Source organism: Primulina huaijiensis, chromosome 16 (genome assembly GCF_012295235.1).
Source record: "Primulina huaijiensis isolate GDHJ02 chromosome 16, ASM1229523v2, whole genome shotgun sequence".
Taxonomy (NCBI): Eukaryota; Viridiplantae; Streptophyta; class Magnoliopsida; order Lamiales; family Gesneriaceae; genus Primulina; species Primulina huaijiensis.
The window spans coordinates 17,137,904-17,158,216 of NC_133321.1; the positions used below are offsets into that span (position 1 = coordinate 17,137,904).

General features: G+C 35.9%; 5 protein-coding genes across 7 annotated transcripts; 2 read left to right on the top strand and 3 right to left on the bottom strand.

Annotated features, from left to right (window-relative positions):
- The first annotated feature begins 2,849 nt into the window (after nucleotides 1-2,849).
- LOC140962007 (thioredoxin H9-like) lies at nucleotides 2,850-6,212 on the top strand. 2 transcript variants are annotated; one of them, XM_073420849.1, is made up of 5 exons: nucleotides 2,850-3,101; nucleotides 3,359-3,453; nucleotides 4,218-4,340; nucleotides 5,579-5,701; nucleotides 5,879-6,212. In XM_073420849.1, the coding sequence occupies exons 2-5, from the start codon at nucleotides 3,433-3,435 to the stop codon at nucleotides 6,011-6,013; spliced, it is 402 nt and encodes a 133-aa protein (XP_073276950.1). In that variant the 5' UTR covers nucleotides 2,850-3,101; nucleotides 3,359-3,432; the 3' UTR covers nucleotides 6,014-6,212. The 2 variants fall into 2 exon arrangements, with proteins under 2 accessions (XP_073276950.1, XP_073276951.1); XM_073420850.1 differs by having other exon boundaries at nucleotides 2,921-3,101; nucleotides 3,365-3,453.
- A 622-nt stretch (nucleotides 6,213-6,834) lies between these two features.
- LOC140962006 (receptor-like protein kinase FERONIA) lies at nucleotides 6,835-9,922 on the bottom strand. 2 transcript variants are annotated; one of them, XM_073420847.1, is made up of 2 exons: nucleotides 9,764-9,922; nucleotides 6,835-9,570 (listed from the first exon to the last, which is right to left on the bottom strand). In XM_073420847.1, exon 2 carries the CDS (start codon nucleotides 9,562-9,564, stop codon nucleotides 6,958-6,960), a length of 2,607 nt encoding a protein of 868 aa, XP_073276948.1. In that variant the 5' UTR covers nucleotides 9,565-9,570; nucleotides 9,764-9,922; the 3' UTR covers nucleotides 6,835-6,957. The 2 variants fall into 2 exon arrangements, with proteins under 2 accessions (XP_073276948.1, XP_073276949.1); XM_073420848.1 differs by having other exon boundaries at nucleotides 6,835-9,594.
- Nucleotides 9,923-11,094: 1,172 nt separating this feature from the next.
- On the bottom strand, nucleotides 11,095-12,943 carry LOC140962048 (serine/threonine-protein kinase STN8, chloroplastic). The gene is made up of 3 exons (XM_073420894.1): nucleotides 12,296-12,943; nucleotides 11,996-12,169; nucleotides 11,095-11,908 (listed from the first exon to the last, which is right to left on the bottom strand). The coding sequence occupies exons 1-3, from the start codon at nucleotides 12,923-12,925 to the stop codon at nucleotides 11,153-11,155; spliced, it is 1,560 nt and encodes a 519-aa protein (XP_073276995.1). The 5' UTR covers nucleotides 12,926-12,943; the 3' UTR covers nucleotides 11,095-11,152.
- A 623-nt stretch (nucleotides 12,944-13,566) lies between these two features.
- LOC140962041 (uncharacterized) lies at nucleotides 13,567-14,631 on the top strand. The gene is made up of 2 exons (XM_073420885.1): nucleotides 13,567-14,045; nucleotides 14,163-14,631. Exons 1-2 carry the CDS (start codon nucleotides 13,650-13,652, stop codon nucleotides 14,250-14,252), a joined length of 486 nt encoding a protein of 161 aa, XP_073276986.1. The 5' UTR covers nucleotides 13,567-13,649; the 3' UTR covers nucleotides 14,253-14,631.
- Nucleotides 14,632-16,270: 1,639 nt separating this feature from the next.
- Nucleotides 16,271-19,058, bottom strand: LOC140960803 (uncharacterized). The gene is made up of 7 exons (XM_073419084.1): nucleotides 18,812-19,058; nucleotides 18,656-18,733; nucleotides 18,337-18,443; nucleotides 17,568-17,645; nucleotides 16,895-16,996; nucleotides 16,722-16,803; nucleotides 16,271-16,606 (listed from the first exon to the last, which is right to left on the bottom strand). Exons 1-7 carry the CDS (start codon nucleotides 18,936-18,938, stop codon nucleotides 16,488-16,490), a joined length of 693 nt encoding a protein of 230 aa, XP_073275185.1. The 5' UTR covers nucleotides 18,939-19,058; the 3' UTR covers nucleotides 16,271-16,487.
- Between the last annotated feature and the right edge of the window lie 1,255 nt (nucleotides 19,059-20,313).

Here is a 20,313-nt window from a genome sequence, read left to right on the forward strand (position 1 = left end):
TGAGTCGTCAACTCGGGTTTGGTCGATCCGATTGTCGGAGCCAAATTATTATTTTTTTTTAATCATAACATAGTCAAGTTGCAGAGTTTATGATGGTATTTTCCATTCCCAATCAAAAGAAGAATTGATCAATGGTCAATTTTTGAACAAATAAATAAATCAAATTTAAAAAAAAAACCTAAAGTTAGGGATTTATCAATGAGTAATATTGCACCAATACCCAACCAAAGAGCGACTGCAGTACCGATCAAAAAGACGGTTGTCGCTACTGGACGACGAAATGGATTTTGGAATTTATTAACATTCTCTAAAAAAGATACTATTAATAATCTTGAGTGTAGAATGTATTTTAAACATGGGTCAAATCTCAAAAGCTCCAATGTCAAACATCATATAACTATGGTCTTGTAACAAAAATAAATTTCATTGATTTTTTAAAAAAAAAATGGGTTAATTTAGTGTATCATTTTTAAACCTATTAACAGAAATCAAATCGATTTAACTGATTTTTATAATTAAAAAAATACAAAATGACGAATTAACTCATTTGGTCGGTTATTTCGATTTAACCGAAATTTTGGTCATCTCTACCTTTAGTACATTGATGACAATTTCATTATAATCCAATTGAGATTCAATACCTAACATGAATGGATAAGAGTGAGGAGGGATTTCATGATCCCGCTTAAAAAATCGGCGGTATAATAATATCCTACTTATACCAGATTAAATTATATATATTCGTTAATTCTAATATATTTTTGTTGAATGATATTATTTGGATGAAATGAATAAAATTGTTAGGATACAATTGATTGGTATACAATTGCTGTTATTTTCGTAAAATTTTGGGTAAAAAAGTTTATTTCTAACATTTTTTATTTCTTCTATTATTATTTTTTGGAAATAAAAATATAGATTTATAAATTTAAGTCGAAGGATATCCATCAGATATCAAAGAGGTAGGGGAGCAACTCTCTTCAATCAAATAAGTAGGGAGAACAACTCTTTCCACTCGATCAGACATAAAACCAATAGCCCTAATTAAGGTATGGGGCCATTTGATTCCCTGATCGCGATACAAAAATAAAAATACAATTAACAAAGTACAATGAAAAGAGCTCGTACTCATAAAAAAACCAAACCAACACTATAAGAATTTGAATTGGGATTATTAAGCCAACAAATACTATTTTGGCATGAGATTCTATTATTACATCATGAATTCGTTGAAGAGTTCTAACCTGGGATACTTCCATGAACCGCATCTACCGACGTTCATTGATCGTCACGAAGTACTCAACCATAACCTGCATTATATGATGTTTAGTTTACTGATTTTTATATTTATTCTTTTTTGTTATAGTTTTCTTAGGATTTGGTAAATATATATAGTTTCATCAAATAATTCGATTTTGAAAAACGATTATATATAATAATAGAATATTTGGGTATGATATGAATATCTGATATTCTGAAGGGTGTGAGAATGATTATGAAGAAGGATATTAGTATGATAAATGAAAATGAGACAAGAGATATATATTCCCTAAATTGTACACATCGACATCCTTACTTAATCGATTACGAAACTATCAAAGAAAATTGAATTACCATAATATGGATAGCATTGAGACATGACAATGGAAGATATTTCATGCAAGGACCATGAGAAGAAGGTTAGTAACCAAAACACAAATAAATAGTCATCGACTTCCGGGAAAGGGTAGAAGTTCACAGAAGCAATAACTGTAAATGGACATAATCAAAATAAATTATAAAATCTATAATAATTAATAGGAAACAAGTAGAAAGTGTGTCATTCTATTCAAGTTTGTTGGCTTAATGTTACACTTGAAATGTTTCTACTCTATAATGATATGTCGAAATTTTAATATTTGGATTATCAACACATTATGTCAATTTCATTAAATTATGATAAAATCACATAATCTAATGAAGTTGGGCCATTGAGAGAATAACTCGAGATAGAATATATACCAACTCATAACTTATAAGAGATATATACATATTGAGTAGGTCTCTTGTGAGACGGTCTCACGAATATTTATCTGTGAGACGGGTCAACCCTACCGATATTCAAAATAAAAAGTAATATTCTTAACATAAAAAGTAATACTTTTTCATGGATGATCCAAATAAGAGATACGTCTCACAAAATACGACCCGTGAGAGCGTCTCACACAAATTTTTGTCATACATGCTCTACATCTTCAAATAGGAAAATGTTGTTGTTTTTTTAAAAAATTATACAGAAAAAAACCCAAAATATTTGGCAGCATCATAACATTTTTTAAAAATATATTATGATCAGTCAAGATCTAAACTCATGAGAGTAAAAAATGTCTCATAGAATAGGTATTAAAAAAAAATAGAGAAAAATGAGAAAATTTGTAAAATTAACTTAGTAAACAATTTATTTTTAAGAAAATGTCATCATCAAATGTATTATATCATTTTCTTAAAAATATAATTGATGAGAGTTTATAAAAATACTCCGAAGAAAATGTGCAGTATCTAATATTTGTTGTCATTTACCGACATATATATTTTTTATTTCTTTCATAATCTTTCTTTTTTTTACTCTCCACGACTTAAACAATGGAGGAGGGATCACACCCGGAAAAACCCCTGCATTCCCCCCGGAAAGAAAGGTCTTGCCACAAATCGCTTCCAAAAAACATGAAATCCACATTTGAAAAAAAAAAAAATAAAAATTTGAAATCCTTCAAATCTTAGCCGTCAGAAAAAATCGATCAAAGGAACAAAGTCGAACCGTTAGCTCTGAGAACCGGTCCATGAACAACCAAACCAACAGCAGTTAAGCCCGCCCTTCAAACCGCCGGTTCGGAACCCGGCCCACGTGCACCGCGTATTCTAATTCCAGAATTTTTTGTTTTAGTCCATTGGGTATTCTTCTCCGCACATCCTTTCAATTAACCTCCATTTCCAGACTTAATCCTGTTCATTACTTTGGAAATTTTAAATATATATAAGAAAACCCAAGAGTTTGGTTTTGATTTGTGATTGTGAAAGCGGGGCTGGATCTTCTTGTCGCGCGGTCGCCGTAGCTGATCCAGGTTCTTCATCTTCTGACCCCTTCACCGAGTTTAAGTTTTCGAATTTCTTCACCTGCGATTTAAGAAGTTTTCCCCTTTTATTACAACATTTTTTGGTTGTGTCTGGGAGTTAACTTTTGCCTTCAATGATCGACTTTTCAAATTACCGTCTCTAGTTGTTGTCCACCTTGATTCGTGCAATTCATTTTTAGCTGATATGATCATGATTTTAATTGATATTTCGTCTCTGTCTTCTTTTTTCCTTCTTCACCATTTAGGTACAGGTTTTGGTGAGGCTGGTTCAATTTTCTGGATGCACCAAAAATAATTTGACCGTCTCTATACCATCAAAATGGGGCATTGCTTAGCTAAGGTACCGTGTCAATGCTCTAAGTTCTCATGTGAATTTATCCTTTCCTTGCATTATTATTTTGGAGGTCCCGGCCAGCTGTCTCTATTGCCCAAATGCATATTTATCCGTTGCATTAGCAGTCTCTTCATTATTTTGTCTCCCGAATTATGGTTGAATGATTCAACTGCTGTTGATGTAGTGATTATATATTTAAAAATACCCTTTTCTTTTTCTAAGCTAAAAGCATTATATATATAGTTTTTTTATGCTACATCCATCATGTATACTTGTCTTATTTGATGTGAAGAAATATAAAAAAATTGAAATGTGCACAATTGATATGCAACATATCAAACTATATATATATAGCATCTGATTTGGTCCAATAGATACACGTGTTGCAAATAATGATTCACATGTTAGTTTTTGTTATTCAGTACAGATACCTAGAGAACAGATACTGTAATAGTTTTATTCAGTCTTGTCAAATAAATGACGGGTCTTCGTTTTCTTTTGTTACCTACTCTCAGCTCCATAAATGTTTGCTAATTAATGGTTTCAATATCTATCATATTTTGCCATCAATAATCGTCTGAATGACGTAGAATCTTAATTGTGTTTTACCTATTAAATAAAAGGTGTTCAATCCTTGGAATTTTAAAATTCTTCCACGTGTTATAGCTGTCTAAATGGTCTTACTGGTGTTTTATCACGTCTTGTGTTGTTGTACCTTATAGTTTGATATGCTCTGTGAAATGGAGATCATTTTATTTGAAACTTAATAGGCTACAAATGATGGAAATGATTCTGATCATAATGTTGAGTTGACTGGTGGAAATGTGCACCTTATCACGACAAAGGAAGGTTGGGAACAAAAGATGGCAGAAGCTAAGACAGATGGAAAGATTGTGAGCATTCATTCTATTTTATTTGATTCTATTTTTTGTCTGAATATCGTAAGTTGCATTATTGGGTTGTTCCAAGAATGTGATGGCGTCTAAGCACCATATCCGTTCATTTATTTAACAGTTAGTCAAAAATGTGTGTTGGCCTTTTAATACGAGCACTTCAGATGAGCTGTTTTATCTCCTGTTATGATTCACATGTATTATATAGCGCAACGGGCAACTGGTTTTAAATTTTTAGAGAGTGTCAAGTATATGTGTTACTTTAAGGAAAAACCTTAATGTTGTATTGTCCATTCTTGGTCTCGTAATTTTTTTTTGCAATGCAATAAGAAATTTCATAGTTTCAATCGCTCTTGTCTATCCATAATTCTTGACCAGCTCTTCCATCTCTAATGTCGGAGCTTCTTTTGACTGGGTTGTGTGATACACTTAACTTACCACCATGTCCTTCGAACAATTCTTTATATTGGACATTCATCTGTTGCTAATAAATCATGAATGCAGATCTGCATCATACTTGTGATTCGTTATTGAACTTGATATCAAGAAAGTGAGACTCGCATGCATTAGCTAGCACAAAATTCTTGTCAACTTATATTCTTTCATAATTATTAAATTCATCGCCACCTCAAGTATTTTCCTTGAATTGTGACTCTTTTTCACATCCTCTCACCTAGTAAATTTTGTCTGTACCTTAAAATGCAAAACATGTCACCTGAGTCATTGATGAAGATTCAATGGGGATATTTGAGGTTCACTGATCAATATCCATACTCTTTCTGCTTAGCCATGTAAATATTTCCTTCTTAACTTTTTGGGAAGAAAATGATTGATTCTGATTTTAACGATATGAAAGTCTCTCCCGTTGTACTGAAACAATGGCTATAACCCTAGTGTCTTTGGAGTTATAAAAGAGTATTGTACCCATACGTTTCGTTGACTTGTTCCCCCTTATTTGTCTTGTCTTTAACAATTTTTTGTTCCATTGAGGTAGCATTTTGTTATTGTTATATGTTCAACCCCAGCGATCAGCTGCATCATGCTTCATGTAATCAAACATTTCCTTGTTATGTAATAGGATTTTCATGTGCAGGGGAGCACTATCATTGCATATATGTATGTGCTTTTCAATTTTTCAATGCCTCAATATTCAGGGAGACTTATAGGCTTTTACTGTGTTCTAACTTATATGCCTGTACCTTGTATTTTCTGTCTAACAGTTGGTGATTGTGCATCAGGTAATCGCCAATTTCAGTGCTTCATGGTGTGGCCCTTGCAAACTTATTGCACCTTTCTATGCTGAGCTGTCTGAGAAACACCAATCTCTAATGTTTTTGACGGTTGATGTGGACGAGCTTACTGTAAGTTTTGCATCTACTTGGCTACCTGAATTGAAATCATTATGTTTGTGCATTTCAAGTCTTTAAATGGGGCAGTGTAAATTTTTAAGTTCAGGCACCTTAAGCAGATGTATACTTTTTTGGTTCGCAAAAATGATGCAGGAGTAATGCAGCTGTTAAAATTGTTCTTTGCTTCAGGAATTTAGCACATCATGGGATATCAAAGCAACGCCGACCTTCTTTTTCCTTAAAGACGGGCGACAATTTGACAAACTTGTAGGAGCCAACAAGCCAGAACTGCAGAAGAAGGTGACTGTGATACTTGATTTTTAACCTTACGCGAGACTTAAATTTTATGACTCTGTATGTAAGATCACAAGACATATATTTTGTGGATCTTACCTTATATATATATGTCCGACTGTATATTGGACGAGATTATTGTGTGGGTGTTTGTCTTGGAATTGTTCATTATGGAGGTAAAATTATTGAAAAAGTTAATGTGATATTTGTGCCGATTTAGGTCGAACAACTTGTCTTCATCACTCGCAAGATTTCTTTCCTGCCATATCTATTTGTACTACATGTCAAGAGGAAGAACTCCTAAAGGTTTTCTTTTTTCTCTTTACAAAAATTTATAACTAGGGGTGCCTTTTAACGAAATTTCCCCCCCTCTGATGTATAATATATTACCAAAGCAACTTCTTTTGGACTGCGTAATCGTTACACCGAAGTTGGATTTAAATCGGGCTGTTCAAAAATAGAAATCGTTTTAACTTTCAAGTTTGACATTCAGATCAGGACGATTTGTGGTTGACAAGTATTAATTGTCAACGCTCAATTAGATATGGTTTAATGACGAGAGCTCTCTATCAAAGCAATATTTGTTTTTCTGATAATGCTTGAGAAAATTCAATCTCCAATCAAGAAAACCGAATTCCACCTGGCCTGTCATATCGGTTGTCATTTGAGTATGACAAGCCACATGCCAAACTTGTAATTGCTGTTGAACGCGTTGGTAACCATGTCATTCATTTCATACAGTCTGATTCTCACAGTAGTAGGAACCAAGTATCCGAGATCGATGAAACATTAGTTTTAGAGCATGAGACCATTCAATCAATTAATATCAGCACGTGATTTAACAACAAACGTAAAAGCAACTGATCTTTCACCAGATCATCATAAGCCGAGAATATGCTTGGAGGTTCAGATTTGAGCAAAACATAAACAAACAAAAACAATAGAGATACATGCACGACCCTTTTTCCGTGGAATTAGCGACCTTTGGGATTCATTATCTGAGAAAAGACTGCACTTGGCGTCAACCCATCCGAGTCTTCGCTGGCAAGGCTGCGTCCACCAATGCTCATTGACAATCCACTGCTTTTTGAATCCGTTATGTTTCCATCAAAACCTGGGGATGAGTTGGTAGTATTCTTAACGTCGAATGATTCACTTTCCTCTGCACTCTCCTGAAGTTGCAGAGCAAACTCAAGGTTCCACAACACATCGCCCATAGAAGGTCTCTCAGTTCCAACATCAGACACACACTTCACCGCAGTCTCAGAAATTTTTTTCAAGCATTCCGGTGCAATCTTACCCTTAAGGTAAGGATCGATAATCTGGTCAAGAATTCCCTTCTTGTGACAATGCAGTGCCCACTCAGCTAAGCTAACTTGTTCCTTAGGAAGTGTAGGGTTTAATGCCGGCCTAGCGCATAAGATTTCAAAAAGTACAACTCCATATGAGTATACATCAGATTTTTCAGTCAGTTGCTGCCTTCTGAAGTACTCTGGATCCAGATAACCGAAACTACCCTTCACCACTGTGCTGACATGTGTGTTATCCAGAGTGGGGCCTGTTTTTGACAGCCCAAAATCTGAAACTTTTGCCACCCACTTCTCATCCAAGAGAATGTTTGTTGTCTTGACATCACGATGGATGATGGTGTGTTTTGCACCGGTGTGCAGATAATGCAAACCACGGGCAGCACCGATACAAATCTCAAGCCTCTGCTTCCATGGCAGTGGCGGTTTTTGAGTCTTGTAAAGATGCTCCCTAAGAGTTCCATAAGCCATATAATCATATACAAGAATCATTTCACAGTTCTCTTCGCAATACCCAATCAAAGATACAAGGTGACGGTGGCGAAGTTTAGAGAGCATTTCGATCTCAGTTTGGAACTCATGCACTCCTTGTTCAGAGAGTGGGTTCCCACGCTTAATGGCGACCTTTGTGCCACTGTCAATCTCTCCACGATAAACTTTACCAAAACCTCCAACACCGAGGAGAAGAGCCTCATCGAAGCCATTTGTTGCAGCCTTGATCTCAGAAAATGAAAAGTGGCGACAAAGGTTTGATGGAAGTGAGGAAGCATTACTTCCAGTGGTGTTTGTCTTCGCAGATCCGGATGAATGTGAATTTCCATACAAAGATAACGGAAGCCAACCATCACTAGTGCTGGGATCCTTTCTGTGCTTTTGGCGTTGGCGGGAAACAATACATATAATCAAACCGACAACTAGAAGTGTGGCAATTCCTCCACCAACACCTCCAATAACTGCTTTGTGACTTTTAGATTGAACAGATCCAGAAGATTCATCATGAGTATCAACTTTCGGTTGTGGGAGTGGAGTTGGATTCGGGCCAGCAAGATACCCTTTGGTATCATTTATTTTGAATATTTCAAGACCATTCAAGATAGCATCATAGAACTGGGGATTTGAGGAAATAAAAGGGTGTAGATCGAGCCAGAGATCCTGCATTGGCGGTCCAGTGGGAACAAAAACGACATAATCCTTATGAACAGGGACACCGTTCCTACCTGCCATGGCAATAACATCTGCCCCTTGTTCTGCAGTCTGATTATTCATGAAGATGCTGAAAACTCTTTGGTTTACTTTGTAAACAATGTCCGTTATCTCACAGAAGTGGAGTCTAACCAGATAAGAAAAGCCGGAGTCAACAAGGAAAAGCCAAGTTAGATTGTAGTTCTGGTTTACAGAAGCATTCGGACCCATTGATCTCAAAGTAGTGTATACTTCTAGTGGGGCAATGTAGGTTGCCGATCCTGGAGGATAGCTAACCGTCACATTTGGATCAGGGACCTCAGTAACTCCATTGGCAGCACTAAATATGTAACTCGAATCATCACGCCACGACCTGTAGAGACCAGTATCTTTGGAGGGTGAAATGTCGTTTCCACCCACATTTAACCGATACAAATTCTCTAGAGCCGTAGTGTTGTCAATAGTGAATCCAGTGGATTGACCTACAACAACATCCGTTCCATCTGAATTATATATATCAGGATGCGAAACAACCTCGATCCCATTCACGAATGCATATGAGTTAGAAGTATCACGGGACGGCATGAATGTTATATTCAAAACCTCAGATGCGACATTAACAGAGAACTCCTTCATCATATAATCATAATTCAAGGCCTCGGTGGTTTGAGCGGCGCTGAAATTCTTCATAAGAGTATAGGGCCCACAAGTCACCGAGAACAGACCATTGACAGCATTCAATCCACCGTAGGAAGCGGGATAGAAATACAAACGAATAAACTTACGGCCTGGTGCCACAGGGAAACTGTAGGTGAAATCAGATTGGAATATTCGAGCTGTCATGTAAGGTACTTGGGGGACGGAGGGTTTCTGTGTGGCCGCGGTGGCGGTCAAAGAGTTGCTGCTCGTTAACATGAACTTTGAGCCAACATCTGACGTCCATTTTCGACCATCGTAGTCGGTAGAGTCAGGGGGACCTCCACAGCTCATGAAAATCTTCTCCGTGGGTGTATAATCGATTGCTGATATCACAAATGGCAGCAGGTGAAAACTAAGGGCCACCAAGATCCATGGACTACTGCGGTTCCTCATCGACGACTGGAAATCCACCCCAATCAAAGACTAGAATTAACTAACAGAGAAAAAAAAAATTTAAAAATCAAGGAACGAGATCTGCTTGTAGTTCAGAATGCCGCAGCAATACCAGATCCATCACAAACCATAAATATAAATATATTCAAAGACAAAACACAAATCTAATCTAATCTAATCTAAAAAACACCAAGAGTACCTGAAACGAAACAGCAGCACTCGAAGAAATTGTAAGAAAAGCTTTGCTTGTATTGCAGTAGAACAGTAAAATTTTTTTATTTTTATTTTTATTTTTAAAAAACAGAGAGAAATGTGGTGTGGAAGTCTCTTCCCCTTCCTCTCTCTGTCTATTATCAGAGAGGACGGGTTCACTTCATAATTATATTATTGTATAGACACATATATATTTAGATTTATTTATAAAGTGAATTAATTGATTGCGAAAAAGTCTTGACTAAAATGAAATAAACCATAATTTTCTATCCATGACAGGCAGGCAGGTTGCCTGTGATTTCGTTGAAAAATTTTCAAATTAACCCAATGAATCATGTACCCAACTTGGTAAAAGGCACATATATTTTTAAGAAAATTCAAATATTTTCCAATCCCATGCTGCATTTATTATAGATATTTGAGGGCAAAATATATATTTATAAATAGATGTTTAAGAATAGAAAGTCAAAAGGTTAAGTTTAAATTTAATACTCAATCTGTTAGATAGATATCTACAGTTGTTTAGTCTATTAATGTTGTTTTTACGAGGGTCAAAATACAAATATGCGATATATATAATAATATTAATATTATAATAGTTGATTGGGTGGCTATTTATTATTATTTTAATTGAAGAACGCGTCAAGGATATATATAGGAAACAAAGGAGGTGCACATTCTTTACGAAAGCAGACTTGTGTGGGCCCCAAGTCCAATCAACGCCACCAAGAATATCTGTCAATGGGCCTGCTCTGGGTCGGTCATCCAGCCCAGCCCACAAAGTTTGCAACTTCACGTCCTAAACCGGAATGCTGGTAGCGTTTCCACAATATGATCCCTATTAGCTAGCTAGCAGTAAATATGGACTGTTGTCTCATTTTCAATTCGTAATTGTTATCGAAGTAGATCTCTTCTGATATGATTTCATGAATTTTTATTGTGAGACGGGTCAACCAACCATATTCATAATAAAAAGTAATACTCTTAACATAAAAAGTAATATTTTTTCATTGATGATCCAAATAAAAGATTCGTCTCACAAAATACGACCCGTGAGACCGTCTAACACGAGTTTTTGTTTTGTTATTAATACCCTACTGACTTTATATATTTTTTAGATCAACATGATAAGTTTTCAAAATTCAACATACTGGATATTAAATTCAACATGTATGCACCCCCAATCGCATTGTGACAAGCTTAAAGATAGTAAGTAAGAACTATGGATGAATAATAAAGAATACAAATAATAATGTGGTCTATGAGTCGCACTAGAATGATAAATAGTGAGAGATTAGAGGCGGAGGAGATATTGACGACAATATGAATGGAATTATCCAAGTATCGAGTATCACGCGTAGATGTACGCATGGATTCAGCGTTTGATTACAGTGAGTTTGGAGATAAGGGAAGCAGCTTGATCCGCACCCAACAAAAAATAAGGATGCCTTAGAGCAGCTGACGCGGATAGACGCCCACGCCTCAAGGAACTTCTCGGAGTTATCAGTTTCGAGGCCAAATCCCAGCCTCGCCCCGAATCGAGATCGAGTATGGAGAGGTCGGCCCTCGTCCTACTCTTCTCCCTCCATCTATTCAAGTCATAGCCCACTCCCTTCAATTCCAAGTTAAAGTTCTTCAATCCCGCTTTCGACCTTAAGCTTGGTATAGCCATTTGCACCAACACTATGCCTGCCGAGTACATGTCAAATAGATCAGGACTGTTAAGTTGCCACAAGATTGGGGACATCAGCGCAGCAATGGGCTCCGGTGGTGGTTTTGGGGTTTCTTCAGGCATTACATACAGTTCGGGGGGACAATAATCAGGGTCTAGCAGCCCACGGTCGGGGACATAGTTTTTCCCTATTCGTAAGTCTGTTGCTGCACCGAAATCAATGAGTTTTATTCGTCCATTTTTCGTGACAACCAAGTTGGATGGCTTTACATCTCGATGAACGATCCCCGTGTCATGGATTTTCTTAAGGGAACTAATGATCTGGCGCATTATCTGTTTGATGATCAACGCATTGCGTTCTTTGGGCTCTAGGCCTTGCAGCTTGCGACCAAACACCAGAGACTCTAAATTCAATGGGAACCCGCGATCATTCATGTAATCGGCAAGGTCTAGATCACCCTGAACGAATACAAATTCAAAACATAAATTGAAACCAAATCTTGAATTCATAAAACAAGCTATCATATGTTACTATGAATCAAGTACCTCAAATTTCCAGACAAGCCATTTCTCACCCTTTGTATACAGAGTATCAGTTGTATCTGATACAAAGCTGCCCAGAAACTCAGCGCATGTATCTGGAGCTGCTCTCGACAGTCTGTAATTGAACCACTCCTCATAATCCCCACACTCCACCGCACCTTGAACTCCAATCTTTACCTATACACTACATCCATATCAGCATATATCTTATCTGCATTATCTCCAACAAGGCAAAGAGCGACGCACAAACCCATGAAAGAAATGCACATGTAAAATATACTCATATAGAATTAATGGGTAAACCTTCTTGAGAATAACTTTATCTTTCAGCCCTTGTTTGAGCCGAACAGCTTTCGCACTCGCTCGTTTGGTCAGACTTTGATCCACATTTACGTTCTTGGGAACGATCAGTCCAGAGTAAACAACACCAAACGACCCTTCACCCAATCTATCACCAACCAAAAAATCCCTTCTCTTTAGATTCCTTCTCCCTAGTAAACTGTCCAATCCCAGTTGCAGAATGGCGAAAATATACGCATCGATCGCTCCCATAAGAACTCCGGGCCTAGCAGTCAGGTAAATCCAAACGAGACCAGAAAAAATGAGTATCTCCCATTTTTGAACTTCTGGCAGCTCCCCGGCAGCACTTTGGAGCCGCTGGAAAGCAGCAAACCGGTCCAGATGAAGGGAATCATTTAACAAGCCCTGAGAAATGTCATCAAGAAATGAATTGCATTTGATGGAATTCCTTTTACAAGAAACTGAAATGGGGGTTTTGAAGAAGTAGATGGATGGTTTGGAGTGATAGGTAAATGAAGTTACACCCGGGGACAGAAGAGAAGCCATCATCAATGGCTCTCCAATCCCCAAACGAAGTAATGTTTCAAGATGGGTGTGCGTCGCGTCATTCAAAGGTTTATCCACAATTACCATACATATGTGGAGCGAAAGAAAACAACCATGCATATCATTATAAATTTTTAACAATTCCTTCTTGTATACCTCATGGGCCCGTCCCATAAATTTTTATGTGAAAAATATTTTTAGTTTTTTAAAAATTATACACATAAATTATTATTAATAAAATAATAAAGAATAGGTTTCTTGTGAGACGGTTTCGCGAATCTTTATCCGTGAGACGAGTCAACCCTAACGATATTCACAATAAAAAGTAATACTTTTTCATGAATGACCCAAATAAGAGATTCATCTCACAAAATACGACCCGTGAGACCGTCTCACACAAATTTTTGCCAACAATAAAACATAATCTTCATAATAAGGTGGTCAAATATATGTTATTGGTTATATTCCGAAATAATGTTCTCTTGGTCCCTTTAACTCAATTATATAGGTCTCTTGGATGTATAGGGAAAATGTGTTATTACTATTTATGTGTTAATTTTAACTTAGTTCTCGTAATGAATATTATTATGAATTTAATCAATTGGAGCGCAGATGCTTTGAATTAGGAAGCTGAGACTTTAGTTGCTCCTCATAAATAGTAGCCGTTAGTCCGCCACACTCTTTTCAAATTCAAATCCGATCCCACTCCACTCCCAAGGAACTCTTCTAATTAAAAGGCTTCCCACTATACTTTCACACACACTGAGACACACGAAAAAAAATCTCGTCATTCGTCATCGTCGTCATCGATATGCCAGCAGCTGTAGTTCAATCTCCTCAAAGCAGCAACCGCAAAGCTCTGCAGCCCAAGATCGATATATTCCCTACTAATGCACTCATCAATATGGCTACTAATACTAATGCGAAGCCTAAGTCTTCGCAATGTGTCGACATCTCCAACAAGGAGAACATTCATCCCATGATCCAATGCTTCGATTCCTCGCTTGCCCAGGAGCTCAGCGCCATCCGTGAGAAGCTCGAGAGATTGACGGTTGACAGGGAAAATACCGATGAAGTCCTCAGGCAGAGGGGGATGATGCTGGATTCCCACATGAAGGGAATTATTAATAGATGGGAAGACCAAAAACAGCTGGAGATGGAAGTTGATCGGTTGTACCGTTTGAAAGAGATCAGATTATCTTGCATGGTAAGTTTTTTTTTTCTCCCCTCATTTAGCTTGATGAATCTTGAATAACTGAATGTTTTATGGGTGTCACGAATCGAAATTTTAGTGATACTTTGTTTCTGTTGTTGATGTTTATAGAGAATATCTCCAGTTAAATCACTGAGAGAAAAGGAACAAGAGAAGGTGTTGAAAGAAAGTCAAGCAAAGACAATTGAAATGTCGCCTTAGATTTGTAGATATTCCGATTCAAGTTTACAATGTAACGGCGATTTATGTTACATGAATTTAATTTATTTACAGGAGAATGTAAGGGAGGAGGAGAAAGATGAAAGGCCATCCATCGCACAGTGGCGTTGGGATTGGATTTATTTGTTTGTAGTCATCTCCTCCACATTCTTTATGTTATACCACAAGTAAAATTTGTAATGGTTGCCTTGCCTATATATATAAATGTATGCTGCGGCTATTAGAATTCTGGTTCTTGAACATATTACATGTACGTATTATTTCGAGATAGATGTACGCTTGCTTTTTGAGAAAATCAAAGAACAATACAGAACACGAGGAATTAGTCTCGTGAAAGCACTTCACTCATCTCTGGACAAAAATGCAGCAATCTCCTGGATAGCAAAAGACTATCTTAGCGTATGCTTCTTGCTACCTTTAAATGCTTAAAAAACATGCACATGGTCTAACATGATATATTATATTGTTCAAATTTTCATGCATAAATTTTTTTATCACTGTTTCCTATTATATATATACATTTTTAACATAAAATGCACAATATTTCTCGATTTCATTCCAAAAGCAAAAGTGATAAACAAACTATTTTACCTTTACAAGACTGAAATATCTAGGTTTGAATCAATGGAGAGATGATTTATATGTGGCTGTGGATGGAAACAAGGTCGTTTTCGAGGAATCGGTAGCGCGGATGAACGAAGTTGGCCGACGTAATATGTTGTATTACTTCGTAGTATTTCTTTGTTGATAATATATGGCTCATCATATTAAGTTCAAATCGACCCTAACTTTATTTCCTGAATCTGTCTGTCTCTACATGCATCTGAACATGATGTCGCAAGACTTTTGTGTTGAATAAGACTGGTATTAATCGAGGTGCACTAAAAGAATTCTCATCAGACAAGAAAGCATAAAATGCTTGAAAACATGCACAGCTTTATTTTCCAGTTTTCTTCTCTATTCTTGCTTCAATTAAAGCATAATTCCTTTTCAAATTAATCATTATTTGTAATTGTTCATCGAAACTACTCAATTTTTTTCCAAACCAAATATTTGAAATGGTTGCCCTTTGTTTTATAAAGCTGTCATACACATTGTTGTGATTTATTAAATTTACCTTAATCAAATACTAATTTTACGCACACAAAAAAACATCTTTATTTGGTTCCATGCGAATTAATCATCAAAATTCAAAACAAAGAAATTGATATATTCCAGATGGAGTATAGACTAACTAACGCGTATGAGGACTAGCTAGCTTTTGTAATTAAATGAAGGTGCTAAAGCACAAAGGAATTAATGTGAATTTTGAAAATCAAAATTTAATGAAATTAATGACAATATGCATAATTTTCAAGGCGCATCTTTCCCAAGATATAAATCAGTGTCTCTCTTGCAAATCTCAGTGGAAGTGAAGAATTTAGATTCTAAAATGGAAGCGACTTTGAGGAGGTTTGGTGATGAATACAGCACGTTGGTGGATCAGTACGAGCGGCGTTCCTTTGAGGTGCAGCTAAACCAAGCCATTCTAGGGCGTTGCCCTTCCGAGGCAGCTGCTCAGCGTTGCCTGGTTTCGAAGCCAAGAGGCCGACAGTCGGGTTTCCGGAAGGTGATGAAGAAGATGTTGGGACCAATTCTTGGGAAAAAATCGAGTTCAAGCAAAAATGCTCCCCCAAATCCGAAGGACCCGTTCTTCTGGAAAACATGCAGCAGATCATTAAGAATCTGATCAGGCTCTCGTCTGTTTGAAGGGAAGATCAGATTTTGTGGTCTCATTTTGTTGTAATCCGTTGCAAATAACTATCCAAAGAATATTTGTAACTTGTTCTTTTCCCCATTTCATTCTTCTCTGTATTGTCCTTTTTCTTCTTGCATGGCCTTTCATATTCCACTCCCACAAAAAGAGAAGGTTTCATTATTTAATATCTCATTTTCTTCTCTGATGTACATCTATTATTTTAGGATATTATAATTAGTTTGGTTGCTTCCACCGACTGCTGATTAAATATACATCCAATATCTGCATTGTGAGTAATGGTGTGAGAAAATAGTCAGAAGTTATCGAGAAAATACATGCGCCAATACGTTACTATAGTGATCAATGATGATAATGATAAGAATTAATGGGTGGTAGAATATCTCTTTCAAAACAAAATCTATATCTAATTTCCCTCAACTGGATTTTCTCTGATGTCGCTACTTCCACATAAATGAGATCTATGCACGGCTCATGTACTGCCCAGTTCTGGTATCTATCAAAATTTCCTCGCCTTTGTCTATGAACAATGGGACGCTAACCACAGCACCGGTGTCAAGAGTCGCGGGTTTAGATCCACCTGCAATCCCCCAATATAAACAACAAATACATATAAAGCATTTTGAATAAAGAACACTAAAACAACACAAAAATTACTTTTAAAACCAATAAAGCATGCATCTAGTATCAAGTACCTTGGGCTGTATCACCTCTGAGTCCAGGATCAACTTCAACCACAGTTAACTTCACTGTGATAGGGAGCTCGAAATCAATAACCTTCGACAAGGGATGATAATTCATTATTTGTGTTTTGTAGCTTTTTGCATCTCGGATAACGAAAACAAAACAGTCGACGTTTAGAAGGTACCTTGTTATTCCAGAAAAGCAAATTGCAGTCCATTCCCTCCTTTAGCCACTTCGATTTATCTCCAACTTCTGCCTCATCCAGACGGTATTCCTCATATGTTGTCTGAAATGAATTCCATGCATTTCATCAATCTCACGACCCAATTAGTACCACAGTCCATGCGTCAATGAAGACTAGCATTTTCCAGTCATCACCACATACTTATATGTCCAGTAGATTATATAGTAAAATTAGATGGTGTGATTGGTGTTCAAAAGACAGAAAATATAGATTTTGCTCATATATTAGGAGTTAAGAAGGTTGGGTTGACAAACAAGTGTCCAAACTAGATGATTTGAGCAATGAATAAAAGGAGTGAACTAAAAATGAAAATTGACGGACAAATTCCTTATGATAATATATTAAATCCAACAGAAGGTGGGCATGTTTCCATTGAAACCTAACAAGAGTTAACATATTTTACCTATCATTTTGGACCCAAAACCATAATTACATGTCGATTTGAAGACGAGCATCTTCCTCGTCATAGTTAGGTTTATTTATTCAAACAGAGGATTATTGCACTAAATCTGAATATTATCACTTCTACGGCTCCAATTTTGATGGCGAAAAGCTGGATAAGAAAAATTAATAAACACACCATTTAACGAAATTGAAAGCACTAACAACTTACCAAGTCCATGAAGACATATTGAACACCATCTTTGTAAGTGTATTGCTTGGTTTCTTTCACTATATCTGCTGCTTCTAACTGTATAAAATCAGGAGAAAAATAACATTAGCAATAAAGCAGCTAATATGGAAAGCTCAAACTCAAGTTTCCACAGAACAAAAGATTTTCTGGCTTGATGTAATGATATCTATTAGTATCCAACCAGCGCAAATTTAACTGCCCCAAATATGTAGGTCATATAATGCTCTGGATGTTTCAATCCCATGATCACACTGTTATGGTCCTAAATAAGTTAGGCCAAGAATTTCGATACAAGTCTCCAATATATCAAGAATATGCTAGAAAGGTCGGTGAGGGAGAAAAGGGTGTGCGGGTGGAGGAAATCACATAAAATATGGCTAGAGTCTGTTAAGAGGGGATTGTTGAGCTACTTGAGTATATATTTTCAGTTATGACTACCGTGTGCTAGGTGCTAGGGAATTAATCTTTTCTTTCCCTTGTAAATGGCATTCATTGTTGAATCAATCCACTTTCAAGCTTCAAATGGTATTTCATTGAGGTAATTCTGTGAGTAATTTTCGTTCAGTCACTTGTTTTAAAATTAGATTCCAACAAATACCAACCTTAGACCTCCTCTACCTATACAACTCCATTGTGAACATGTACTTACATCCAAGCTCAAAAGCGTTCACCAGATGATATATTTACTTCGATAGAGTAAAATAACAAGAAATAATGAGTACATAACAAACGACCATAAAGTTTTTACTTTACTTCCAGCTCTGAAAGTTCTGTCGACTTGGTTCCCTGTCACATAGTTGCGCAATGTGGTCCTCACGTACGCTGCGCCTTTGCCAGGCTTGACATGGAGAAACTCTAAAGAATGCACACATAGCAAATTCAAGATGACTAATGAAATTATGAATCGAAAACTAACCAAATAAGAATTATAAACCATGATATATGTCATCAAGAATTGTCAAGTAAAAAAAAAGTGAAAGTCAAATTAAAGGCAATGGGTTAATTCCACACATTGTGTGATAAACAAAATTGAAAACCAAGCATAAGACAAAAGGAATAAAAATTACCAAGAACCCGCCAAGGAGCTCCATCCACTTCAATGTTGAGGCCAACTTTAATGTCATTGCTCGACAACGCATATATTCCTGCAAGCAAAATGAAAAGATGAGATCAGGGCTATAAATAGGTGAAAGAAAAGTTGAAAAGCTTCCGCTTTAGCATACTGGGAAACGTAAGTCGGCGGGAGGGGTTTCTGAGTTGAGTGAGAAGGAATAATGGGCGGGGTTTGAAGCAAAGAGACGAAGATAGTGGGCGGAATGAATGGGAATTGAAAGTCGGGATTCCCGCCATGGTAGTGGCAGTGAATGACGGAGAAGGTGAGCAGACAAATCGCCGGCCGGCTTACCTACCTGAGTTGGATAAGTCTGTGGCTTCCAAGTCAAATCTCACTCTACTCTATTTTTGCCCCCTTCTGTCACTTACTATTACCATTTTTCCATATATAATAATAATAATAATAATTTCATGTTTTAATACAATATATTCATTAATTATTTGAATTTATTAATTAAAATAAAATTATGTGTAATTAATCAATTAAACATAACACATTGAGGTATTATTCTGAGTGAAATGCATGCACTTTATGTGTGTAAATCAATTTTTTTTTCAAGAATCATTTTTTAATTAAATTTTTTGAAGTTAAATTAATTAACATATAAATAATTACAAATTTCTATTAAAATTTTAAAAAATTAGGGTTGGATTTATATAAGATTTTTTTAGATTTAATTTTTGTTATTGGAACAAATTCGTAATTTTTTTAAGGAATGACATTATTTTGTAATCGAAACTAATTACTTCAAACTAAGTAACGCTCATCAACAGTATGTTCATTTGCTATTAAATTTTCAAATTTAGTATATTATTTATAAGTTCCGATAAGATATAAGCATGGAATGAAAATATATCCAATGAGTAAACTAACAATGACAAAAACTTTTATGAAATCTAACGGATCAAGTTTGTGAGACGTATCTCTAATCTGATCGATCTATAAAAAAATATTATTTATTTATTAAAAATATAAATCGAGTTGATTCATTGCATTAATAAATACTAGTTATTCTGCACACGCGATGCGTGTGTATACAGTCGTTTTATCATTATCGATGTACTAAAGCGAAATTTGACAAATTATAGAGAGACTAAATTGATATTTGAATTGTTGAAATAAAAAAAATAAAATAACATTGTATTAAAATTTTTTTTTTAAAAAAAAACAAAATTGTAATATTAATATCATATAACGATAAAATCAGAAGAAAAAATTGGTATCCTTTCTTATGTAGTTACTATTATGTCCTCAACTTTAGTAAAATAGTATAAATAAAATAGTATAGATATGTGAAAGGTGACAATATGAAGCTTCAATGACTAGATTTAAAATAAGCCACCGATTGTATAAAAAAAATTAAAAGAAAAAAAACTACCAATTAATGATTTTTTAGGCACTTATATACAAATTAATTGATCGTCAATTTTCTTTTCAATATTTAATTAGCATCGTCTTAACATTTTTGAAATCATTTGAGCTTCTTCTCCAATTCTACCTATAGATTCTCTGAAATGGAATATTGCTAAAGATGGGTACTTGATCGATCATCCCAAGAATAAACACAAGTGCAAACTAAAAAGAATATATATGTTTTACACAAAGCAGCAA